Below are 12,719 nucleotides of genomic sequence, written 5' to 3' on the forward strand. Positions count from 1 at the left end.
ACAAAAATATATTTATGAATCACACACTTCGGTGAATACTTACAAAAATACATAATATTCAACGTAAGATTTAGCAGAAAAATGTTGATCATTCCACCATTCCTCCCACAAAAAACTAGCTAGTTTAAAAGACTTGATTTTTTATTTAAAAAAATATTTATTGATAAAAACTTTACAAATAAAACACTACTAAAATATTTTAAATATTCATAGCCCACGGGCTGGCCTCTGAGGCTTGCGGATTGGGCCTACGAGGCTAGCGGGCCAAATGAGATTGGGCTAAAAAGTCTCGTTCCTAAATGGGTTAAAAAAATTAGGCCTAACCGCACTTAATTCAAGAGTTGGGTTGAACCGACTTAACGGGCCAAACCCATTTTGACAGCTCTTGTAATGATTGCCAATTTGGTTCTTAAAAGTTAAATAACAAATCATGTGATTGGTTGTAAATTGGGATAATTTTGGAATCAGTTTGTTATTGGGTAATCAGTGAATAATTGTGACTAGTTGGGTGATTTGATTATAGATAATTTGATGTGTATTGCTGAATATTGAAAGAGAGAAAAGACAAAATATTTGTCATAAATTGGTAGTTGTTCAACGTGGGTCCAGGAAAATTGTGTGACTAACTTTCATGAAGAAAATGATAGGTGATGATTGCTACACTGTGTGGTTAGCAATTAGGAATTAGAAAATTGGAGATACAGTGAGGACATATGTATTCTTAGGTTCGGAGGTGGTGTGGATGATTGGTAATTTGGTTTAATTTCTTATTATTATCATCATATTATTTCTGTTTATGATTCTGTTTGGTACTCACCTCTTGCTTTTACAATTTTTTTGTAGGTTACGAGCCCGGATCTTCGTGATACCTTCTATTCCCTTCGTTTCTGAAGCTTTCTGTGGAAATTTATGTAGTTGTTTGCCATCTCAGCAGACCTTCTTATTCTTGTTTATGATTCTGTTTTTACTTAAAAGACAACGTCATTTGAGACTTGCGTATTTTATTTCAATTCTAGTATTTACATTAGAGGCTCATGCACGTGACAACCAGGTTTTGAGGATTGAATTAAATCGACTTGTTATTCGTATTAGTAATTATTTTTGGACTTTTGTTTTATTACCGAACTTTATCGATATGATTGAGTTTTAGGCTGACTTGTCTTGGTGGGATAAGACAAGTGTCATCACATCCATTTTTGGGTTGTGACAATTTAGTTTATGTATTTTGTATGTGCACGCATCGGTCAATAAAATTATATATGAACAAAATAAAATTATTTAAAAATACAATTAATGTTGAAATAAATATTATATCTATCTAGATGATGAATTTTATATAGAAAGGTTAAAAAGTTGTTTTTGAAAATGTGAACATTTTTAAAAAATATTTATAATTATTTTTATTTACCATATTTTAAGTACGATTTATATAAGAAAAAATGTTGATTTTAAAGAAGGAAAGATTGAAAAAAATAAAAAATTATTTAATTTAAAAGTACTCAATATTAGGAGTAATTACATGTTACTAATAACTATAAGTAAAGATCTATTAATTTCAAAGTCCTAAATATTAGGATAATATTTAAATGATAATTATTTGAGGAAAATAATAAAAGACAATTTTGTTTTTGTAGAGTACCAAAAATTCAATTAACATTTGTAAGGGACTTAGTGACTTATGCTTTTAAAATAATATAAATGACAAGATAAAATCAAGATTTATTAATATTCATAATTAAATACATAATAAAATAGTTATATATTTATCGGGGAAAATGTTCAAATGACTTTGACCACCTATGATCTATTGTTTAAAATTACACGGTTAGTCTATACTGTCACATCGTATTGGATGTTTTTTTTTTTTAAGAATAAAAATGCCATTGTCTTTGGATAAAGAAACTTTTATATCATTGGGTGATTTATAAAAATAACGGTTGAGGTGGATTTATAAAAAACTTTTAGTATTGAGTTAAGTTAGTAGATACTTTAGAAAAATTGAATACAACTTAAATAATACATGCAAAATTGGGTGATTTATAAGAATAACGATTGTCGACCCATTACATACTTTTCTTGTTTTTGTAAGAATGAATTTGCGGTGTTGAAAAAGCTTAAACCAAATTAATTAATTTTTAACGATCCAACTTAGAAGTCTTTAGTTGAAGAATAAATTATAAATATATGATCAAATATTGCCATAGCAATATTTCATTATAGCATTATGATTTTTCTCAAACTACACATTAAGTCAAAATAAGACAAACAATTCAAAATAGGGAAAATAATATTTTGAATGTATAAGTCAAGTAATATGCTTATTTTAATCAACAAATCATTTAATTTTCCTTTTTTTTTAATTTTAAAAAAAGAACCATATACTCAAACAAGCAAACATAACTTTAAATTCCAAAAAAAAACACGCTCAAGAAAAAATTGTATGTGACTCATGTATCAATACATGCAAAACTCATGTACAAAGTCTTTCGTGCACTAAGTCCTAGCTATATGAGGACCGCATATCACCATATTTTGTCGCATATCCAAGGCATTTTTTCAAATAAAAGTTTAACTCTATTACGATCTATATGGTGTGGATATGCGGACCACAATTAGCCCATGAAAATGGCTCAAGTAAGTCTTAAGTAAGACTTTTTTATTTTATTTTTTATGAAAGACATTGGCTACCAAATAAGACTCTTTTCGTCATGCTAGACTTCTCTTCTCATTGGACTCCTTTGTAAATTACTTCACCCATTATAGTTTGACCACCTGATTCGAAATTTAAGAAACAAATAAATTGTTTTGATATTTATAATGGTCTTAAACCCTTCTACAAGTCTATAACATTTGTATGACTATAGAGTGTTAACCTTTGAAATTTGTGGCCTTAAACATGTTGTAACATTTGTGTTGTTACAAAAACTTCTCATTAGAGTAAAATGATAAGTGTAAACTTAACTATTTTCGAATTCAATAGTATGTCATTCTCTTAGAAACAAACTAAAAAAACAAAAAATTATCAAATAAATTGAAACAGAAGAAGCGACGGAAGAGAAAATCTTGCATGAAAGAAGAGAGCATGTCAAGGTAGCCAAGGAGACTGCCTGAAACCAACCAATAAAAGGTGACCATTGTATTAATAATGGTGTAATTAAAAATCTTTTAAGTAATATTGAAGCAGGCAAGTCATCCTTGGCTACTAAACAATAATATGACTCTCCTCTTCATGTAAGATCTCTCTTCTTTCATATATATATTGAGATGATTGTTATTGGCCAATTTAGTCATCTATTTATAGTCACAACAAATTAGTAAAAATGGAGAAATAAGCATCTTTTTCAAAAATATAGTAGCTTTATGTTTTCCTTTATTGCTTTGACTTTTGGTTCCTTAGCTACATTATCAAATTTCCCAAATTGGAATAAGTTCTTATCCTTAGTGGGAATGTATTGCATCCCAATACCATAGAACCATACTGAAAGATTTATCTAATTTTATAGTATTATTATTCTGCTGAATAATAAGTTATATTATTATTGTGATATTTAATTGTTTGCCAACACCATATATATGCCCAATGATCTAAAGTATATCAAGCAGATTGACCATGGAGTAATTATGTGGATAGGAATATGGGCGGGCATAGTTTGGGCCAATTGAAATTCGAATTTTTGACAATTTTATTTTTAAATTTTATAGACTTTGGATTGGATATGGGATTAAATACTACAAATTTTTGATTATTGAAAAAATTTATATCTTATATACAACCTTATTCATATCAAAGATTCAATATATTAGTACCCTATGCCCATATTCAATTACACGACATACGTGATAGAGTAGTCTAAATCCTTATTAACACTAGAAAGTTTTACATTTTAAGGAGCAAACTATTAAGTGAATTGATATTGTTAATTGTTATCGTCAGACTTAGAGGCACAAAAGTCATAATCGAAAATCCGAAATATTCAAACCGATTATCCAAACCAAACTTAAAAGTTTATTTGAATTTTATTTAAATTGTAATAAAACCGAATATCCAAATCAAAATTTTCATATCCGATCCAAATGACACGAACAGCCCATCCCTAGATAGGAAACTTCTATTTCCATTTCTGAGAAAGTACAAACTAAAATAACCTCCAAGAAACTATTAAGCTATTGTTTTAATATAAATGAAAATTAATTAAGCTATTGTACCCTTCACTAGTGCATAAATTCCCAGTATTGTTAATCTTTTTTTATTTTTATAATTAGGTTAGTATATATCCATTGAATAAATATGATTAAATGGAGCATACTAAATACTACTGATAAATTAAAAGGTCATTTGCACTTCTGCCCTATTTTGTGTTCCTCTTTAATTTATATACTTCTCACAATAAATTACTTTTTTCGTAGAGTATAGATTTATATTTTCATTCCATAATATTCATAGATTATGTCGAGGCACAACTTTAATTTCTAAAGAACTTATGCAAGCATATGTTCAATTACTACAAGAAAAAATAAATCAACAGGGTAATAATTAAAAATCAACCCTATTAAAGGACAAAATGTGCAATTTTATGTACACTATAAAATCAAGCCCAATTAATTTTGGGTTAAAATCATATGATATGTGCATGCCTTCAAGATGAATATATATAAAATAGAGGAAACATCAAATAATTGTGTCATTACTCATGCCTCGTTTAGTGGCATGGACTTTGATTTCTTTCTAGCTATTCCAAAGATTTGATTCGAATTTATCAGATTCTGTAAGAACAAATAAGTCATAACTAGAGGCTAAAGGGAACAGAATGGAGTGGCGGACTAATTATTAACTAGTGAAGGAGCCAAAGAGAATAACAGTTTCGAGTTTGAGCCTTGAGAATGCAGAAAAATAATACTCTTGATAAGAATTGCCCCTTCAATATATAGGCTTATGTAACAAAATCTAAATTAGTCGGGTCAATAAAATTTGAAACACCAAATGTTATAAAAAAAGAAATTTTTGAGTAATTTGTACTTTCTAAGAAATGGAAATAAAAACTTCCCATACATATATAATTATTCCATGGTCAATGTGGTTGATATACATTCCTTGTAAGAATTGCTTGAAGATAAGGTGAGGGCAAGTGTCTTTACAAATGAATAGAACTTATTCCTATTTGAGAAATCAAAAGACCAAAGTCAAAGACAATAAAGTAACTTTGCCATAGATGCTTTAGTTCTCCATTACTATTTTGCTATGGATAACTTGGCAATTAATAACATCATCTCAATAATTTATTGTGACTATAAATACATGTCTTACATACCATATAGTACTCATCACAAACAAAAATTAAAGAAAAGTATAGTCTTACATGAAGAAAAGAGTCATAATTTGTTTAGTAGCCAAGGATGACTTGCTTGCTCCATTACTTAAAAGGTTTTTAATTAACACCATTAATACATGCAAGACTTTCACTATTAAAAAATTGTAAGAACGTCGATCCCAAAAGATTGATTATATTTTTTATCGATCATAACTTTATCGACCTTCGAATAGAAGAGAGGCCTAGCATGATGAGAGGAGTTTTATTTGGTAGCCAAGGATGACTTGCCTGCACCACTTAGAAAGGTCTTTACATGCACCATATATAATATCGATGGTCATGTGTCCTTTCTTTCTTGGTTTTAAATTACAAGGACTTTCATTTGGTATACAACTCATAGTATAATTCATTGTATATATGGAGATATATATAATCCATTGAAGTTAGGTCGTGTGTGACTATATAGTCATTTTTTCCCCTTCAACTTAGCCTAAGCAAAAAATTAATAGTTAGCGGACGGAGCTTTACAACATGTGTGCTAACAACATACTTAAAATTTAAACCTATTGAAAATAATAATAATAAAAAAAAGGGTAAACGTCTAATTTCCCACCAATAGTTTCTTTTTGTAACATTTTTTTTAATTAAATGGTACACAAGGGATTCAAAACAGTTAGGAGTCGTTTGGTACACGGTTTGAAGGTGAGTTATGCAGGTATTAAATTCTACTTAAATAATATCACGTTCGGTAGCTAATTAGGAAGTAAATTATTCATGTATAAAATTAATATTGTGTTTGGTTTGCTATTTAAACCCAATATAATTAATGCATGCATAAGTTATATATGAGAGAATCTATGTATTATTTTATGTGGATAAAGGTGGAATAACTAATACACGTATAACTAATACATGAATAACTAATTCATGCATAAAATCATATACAAAATCCCTCGTAGCTAATCCCTAAATTATATTAATACTTGCACAGGGGTCATTTGGTAGTTGGTTAGTACATGTATTAGATCCTCCATAAATAATATCATGTTTGGTAGTTGGTTAGAACTATGTATAAAATTAATATGATATTTGATTTGCAATTTAGAGACCTACATCTATAACTAATACATGTATAAGTTATAGGCATAATACACAAACCTTATACTGATACAATATATATAATGATTTAGTATCGATTAAGCGAAATTATCAGCATTAATAATAACAATACAATAAATGATACTGATTTAATATTTGTTAAATGAAATTAGGTAATAATGTAAAGGGATATATGTTTGTAATTATTTTGCTTTTATGGGGTATTTACTTAGTTCCCCTAATTAATTCCCTACCCAGAGTAAAGGCCCAAACCCTCATTGAAAAAAAGTTCAATTTATCATTTATCTTTTTTTTTTTTTTAAATCATTATTATTTTTTTTAAAAATAATTTGATGTTAAATATCTTATTTTATCAATATCTTCTACATTGAAACCTATAGTTAAACTACACTATATGAATTTATTTTTTTATTTTTTTATTTTTTTTGTGATCTTGCTCCTTATTTTCATAACGACATCCTAATTATTAAAAACAACTGAATTTTTCTTCAACACTGTTCGATCCTTATTCTTATATTATATACTATTTTATTTATTCATTTTTTATGCAAAGCTCTCCAGTTAAGAGAATTATTCATCGAATATAATTCTTCTTTCTTAAATTCAATTTGAATATTCGATGGATGTGTTCTTAGCTCATAAAACTCTTCATTAGTTGTGACACAATCCTTAATATTAATTATTTATTCTCAAATCATTTTTCAAAATTTAACACTAAACATCAAGTAATAAAAATGATTTGACAAAATAACTATGTCAATTATTATTTTTCTTAATAAATATGCTAAATTCAAATATGACAAATAAAAACAAACAAATAAAGTAATAAACATTGGCAAAATTTGAGATCTCAGCCAACCACTATACATATGTGTCAATAGTTCAATTGATCCCATCATATTCATTGATATCTTCCAATGGCATATTATGTAATTTTATAGGAAAGCATGAACCGTTGAAGTTGTTAATATGGTCCAAATAGCCAAACACAAAAGACAATCTTACTAATCAAACTTAAGTTGTTGATATGGTCCAAATAGCCAAACACAAATGACAATCTTACTAATCAAACTTATCTCGTAAAATATTATTATATCCTTAAGCCCCCAGAGCAGGCCTTGCAGTCGCGCGAGCCAAATGACGTAGGTGCATAAGAGTATTTAACTTTTTATTGAATCGCCGACTTAATGTTTTAAGAGATAAGGCATATGTCCTAGACCGCCAATTTTGGGGTTCTCAATTTTTTATCAAAAATAAATTGTGTGTTAAAATTTTTAATTAAAAATTGATTATTTAGATAAAAGGTATATATTTATTCTCTTTAACTCCATTCAATGAGAAGAAGTCAAGTAAATATTGTTCTGCCTCTTTATATTTTCTCCGTTAATACTTATATTATTTTATTCTTTTTAGCTCATTTGTACTCCTCTTCTTCTTCTTCTTCTTCTTCTTCTTCTTCAAATTTTTGATAAGTTAGAGAATTACTCTGTCAAAATTATGAATTAATAGTCGAAAAGATTTGAACAAAGTGAATTGCAAATGCTTTTCTTATTTCTTCTAAATTTTTCTAGCATTACAACAAGTATATTAAAGTGTGGACCAAGTTATCAATTTCTTGAATCGAATTCTATGGTTCTAACTATTATCTTAATTTAAAATTTGTAAACGTCTTACTTATAGAATTATGTTAAAAATTCAGATAATGTTTGCCTCAGTAAAAAGAATGTTTTACAACATTAAATTGATAAAATTTTACCTAAATCTAATAACCGAAGGAAAAAGTTTGAAGAAATCATTTATAAAAAAAATTAAAAAATAACAATTTGCATCTAAAAAAAATATTAAAAAATAAATTTAAATAAATATATATAAAATCTGTTTATATTTTAGGCCTCTAATTAAAATATCATTTTAGACCTCCAATTACGTTAACCCGCCCCTGATTGAATATAAAAAAACTAACATATTGAAACCTTCCTTTCTTATATTAATATAAAAAAAATTACAAAATTATTGAAAGTTTTACTTTACTTATTTTCTGACAAATATTGAATATACATGAGATATATGCCCCGTCAGATGTCTTGTGAATTGAGATTTATGTCTCGTCCCGTGCTGCATAAAATGTCTTGCCTCATACCTGTACAGTTTAAAACACTATTTACTGTATACAACTATAATTTTAAAAAATTACAATTCATAACTATAATTAAGATTTTATACCAAATTCATCTTTTAACTATCTTGCTCGCCCTCTTTCCCGAAAAGCAAAAGTCTTTTTTTAAAATTTTCCCATTGATGTCTTTTGACCATAGACTACTATATATACTCTGTTAAAAAAAAATATTGGTTTGTAGAGTGAAGATTGACAAAAAAAATGGATAGAGAAGACATTGAGTGTTCATTGATTGAAGAAAGTGTAAAGAAAAATGAAATTTTGGGAGAAGTAAAGAGGTTATTGGTATTAGCAGGGCCTTTAATGTCTGTTAATTTTTTACTTTCTTGTTTACAGGTTATATCTATAATGTTTGTTGGTCATCTTGGAGAGTTATCTCTTTCTGGTGCTTCAATGGCTACTTCATTTGCCTCTGTATCTGGTCTCAGCTTGTTGGTTAGTCTATTTTTTAAACTTATTGGTAGGCGTGCAAATAAAAGTCTCGTATTGATAGCTGAAAAGATTGAGCCCTTTTGAGAAAAAAATACATGCAGGTTTGGTCCAAAATGGACAATATCACAGTAGTATTTACTTATTGTGCTCTTGGTGTCTGAAGAAATGTCTGTTCCATTAGTTAAAATTCTGTTGAAGTGTGTGACCATCTCATCTAAAAATTTAAGCTATTAGAGGGAGCATACTTTTATTATTTAATAATATTCTCAACACGCCCCTCACGTGCAGGCCTGGTTTTCTTTCTTGAGCCAAACACGTGAAAATTCTTTTTTATTTGGGTGGCGGTGAGATTTAATCTCAGGACCTCTGTCTGCTCTCTAATATCATATTGAAGTGTGTGACCATCTCATCTAAAAGTTTAAGCTATTAGAAGGAGGGGATCACATTTTTATTATTTAATAATATTTTCAACAAGCTCTCATGTTACTAAGGGGATATTTGTTATTAAGCTATTATTTGGTCATACATTTTGAAACCTAGAAAAGTTTGAGTGTTTAAAGTTGTGATTTTTGGAATTTGAAGTTGTGTTTGGACATGCATTTTATTTGAAAAATATTTGAAGTTATGTGACTGGAAGTCTCAAATGCTGGTCTGAGCCGGTTTTGGGAACTGAATAATAGTTGAAGATTGGAATTCCAAAATCTGATCAAATTTTATGGCCAAACAGATATTTGAAGATAAATTTTCAGAATCTACTCCCAAATGCTAGTAAGCTAAAATGGTTGTACTGATAAATGCTAAATGGAATTTTACCATGTCAGACATGTTTACTGAGTGTTTCATTTAGTAGAATTTTACTCACATCCACTAATTGATACATATGGAACCAAGTTCATTTTGTAGGTTATTATAACTGAGTATATAGAAATTTATCTTTTTAGTTATTTGGTACCAACTTAAATGGTGTTTTAGCATCTCTAAATATCATACTGCATCTTGCTAGAGCAGTTGGGATTGGCAAGTGCATTGGACACTTTATGTGGGCAATCATATGGAGCAAAGCAGTATCATATGCTCGGTATCCATATGCAAAGGGCAATGCTTGTTCTTCTACTGGTCAGTGTTCCTCTTGCCTGTATTTGGGCTAATGCAGGACATATTCTTGTTTTGTTGGGACAAGATCCGGAAATAGCAGCTGAAGCAGGAAGTTATGCGCGCTATATGATTCCAACTATTTTCGCCTATGCGCTTCTTCAGTGTCATATTAGATTTCTACAAGCCCAAAAAAATGTGATCCCCATGATGTTCAGCGCGGGAATCACTACTTTACTGCATATATTCACTTGTTGGATTCTGGTGTTTAAATCTGGGCTAGGCAACAAGGGGGCTGCTCTGGCTAATTCTATTTCCTACTGGATTAATCTCTTGTTGCTAGCGGCATATGTCAGAATATCGCCTTCCTGCAAAAGCACTTGGACTGGATTTTCGAAAGAGGCATTTCATGATATATGGACATACATGAGACTTGCCATTCCTTCTGCTGTTATGCTCTGGTAGTGTTTTTAATCTATGTGAACCATTTATTCAATCGCCCTTTCAAAATGAACGAATGAAATAAAATATCTTTTGCTTTTCTTGACAACAGCTTAGAGATTTGGTCATTTGAAATGATGGTTCTGTTGTCCGGACTTCTTCCAAATCCAAAGCTAGAAACGTCGGTTCTTTCAATCAGGTTGGACTTCTTAGACACACTAATACAAATCTCAAGTTGACATCTCAAAGGGTTGCTAATTTTGAATTATTTCAGCCTCAATACATGTTCCATGGTGTATATGATACCTCTAGGACTAAGTGGTGCCACGAGGTGAATTTCCAACATCGTTAATTTTTCCTTTATATGGTTCTTTATTAGTTTGTATAATTAATTGGTTTTCTCCTCAGTGTAAGAGTCTCAAATGAACTAGGTGCAGGACGACCTCAAGCAGCTCGTTTAGCAGCTAGTACTGCAGTATTCTTGGTGGCTACAGAAGGAGTTATTGCAGCAATAGTGTTGATTTTCGTTCGTAAACTGTGGGGCTACTGTTATAGCACTGAGGAAGAAGTAGTGTCATATGTAGCACAGATGTTAGTCTTGCTAGCAGGATCCCACTTCTTAGATGGCATTCAATCTGTACTTTCAGGTTCGTCCAAATTTTTACAATATGAGTTTCCTGCTTCTATATTTCAAGACTCTCGACTACAATTCTTGATTTGTCTAAAACAAGGCTTGAGGAGGCTAGACGGGTATGTTGCCCGTACTCTCCAAAAATGTTGTTGGATACCCCAAAAATGTACTACTTATGAAGGATCGGAAATGCACCTAGCAACACTTTTGAAGAGTCCAAGCAAATTTGGAATAGCTAAATGTAGCAGTTTGATTAGCTAATTGAGATAGTGGGTTCTGAAGCGTATATTTATGTCTATCTACACTTGTTTTTCACACGCGCACACATATATATATTCCCCTGGAACTCTGAGTTCTACGAGCTCACCAACCCATTCTATACTTGTTTTTTCACAGACATACATATAAGATTAGACCCTGAAACACTGAGTTCTGTTGAATCCGCAAACCCATGGTTGGATTTGCTACTAAAGTTAAATGACTAGATGATCTTAACACCTATCAAAATCCAGGTACTGCGCGAGGGTGTGGATGGCAAAAGACTGGGGCACTTGTCAACTTGGGAGCTTATTACCTTTTTGGAATACCTGCTGGTGTTATATTAGCTTTTGTCTACCATTTAGGTGGAAAGGTACGTACTCCTTCAAGCTTCTCACTTTTTTAGCATTTCCGTCTTTCGAACTATGAAAAAATCTTCGGATGAAATGATTTTCAGGGACTATGGTTGGGAATCACTCTTGCCCTTTTTGCACAAGCACTACTTCTTTTAATAGTTACTCTTCGGACAAATTGGGAAAAAGAGGTAAATTTCTCTTGAACTCTTTGGTAACTCAGGCGGATTCTTGAATTGTGTTATCAACTCATCTAAAAGTTTAAACTGTTAAGGAGAACTTACTTTTAATTACTTAATTATATTGTGTCTCAATACAGATCTCCGGTGTTTGATTTCTTATCTAGAACACCGAGTTCTATGAAGTATAATGTAGGTCTTTTTTTGGGTTTTATAGGCAAAGAAGGCAGCTGATAGGGTGACTCCTGTGTTACTGGATAGTGATTCGATTGCAGGAATCTCAAGGATTCGAGGATCGACAGATTGTTCAGGAGAGAACTCGAGAATACAATTAATGGAGATGCATAGAAGTAGAGAGAATAAGAGAGAAGAATGAACTGTATATTTCATATCTTGTATGGAACTGTATTACACTTTATATAGAATTGAAATACAACTGAAATTGATTCAATTCTAACTAACTATGTTATTTCAATTTCTGTGCCTAACTAACTAACTGTAACTACTTCTATCAGTAACTAATATATGAAATCTCTTTTCATGTAACATCCTGAGCTAGCTAATAGAGAGTAAAATGCAGAATGACACTTGATTTGGATGGAAATGGGGCGGGGTGAGGCGGGTTGAGCCTTAATCCGAAATATCTTTTGTTTGTGTTTAATCAAATCTATGAAATTAAACAAGGCATTGAGAATTTGGAGAATAAAATCTATTTGATGTTTCATTCAT

General features: G+C 30.4%; 1 protein-coding gene across 1 annotated transcript; it reads left to right on the plus strand.

Moving 5' to 3' along the window:
- Positions 1–8,749: 8,749 nt before the first annotated feature.
- LOC102595481 (protein DETOXIFICATION 16-like) lies at positions 8,750–12,388 on the plus strand. Its single transcript, XM_006359481.2, has 8 exons — positions 8,750–9,039; positions 10,045–10,589; positions 10,682–10,768; positions 10,844–10,900; positions 10,978–11,216; positions 11,713–11,831; positions 11,916–12,002; positions 12,208–12,388. Exons 1-8 carry the CDS (start codon positions 8,806–8,808, stop codon positions 12,364–12,366), a joined length of 1,527 nt encoding a protein of 508 aa, XP_006359543.1. The 5' UTR covers positions 8,750–8,805; the 3' UTR covers positions 12,367–12,388.
- Positions 12,389–12,719: the final 331 nt, after the last annotated feature.

Source organism: Solanum tuberosum, unplaced genomic scaffold (assembly GCF_000226075.1).
Source record: "Solanum tuberosum cultivar DM 1-3 516 R44 unplaced genomic scaffold, SolTub_3.0 scf00300, whole genome shotgun sequence".
NCBI lineage: Eukaryota > Viridiplantae > Streptophyta > Magnoliopsida > Solanales > Solanaceae > Solanum > Solanum tuberosum.

Bases quoted from the DNA above. Each gene is read 5' to 3' on its own strand.
- LOC102595481 (XM_006359481.2), top strand. From the start codon at position 8,806: ATGGATAGAGAAGACATTGAGTGTTCATTGATTGAAGAAAGTGTAAAG. The intron at 11,832-11,915 runs GTACGTACTCCT...AATGATTTTCAG, and splicing joins TCTACCATTTAGGTGGAAAG to GGACTATGGTTGGGAATCAC. The intron at 12,003-12,207 runs GTAAATTTCTCT...TGGGTTTTATAG, and splicing joins GGACAAATTGGGAAAAAGAG to GCAAAGAAGGCAGCTGATAG.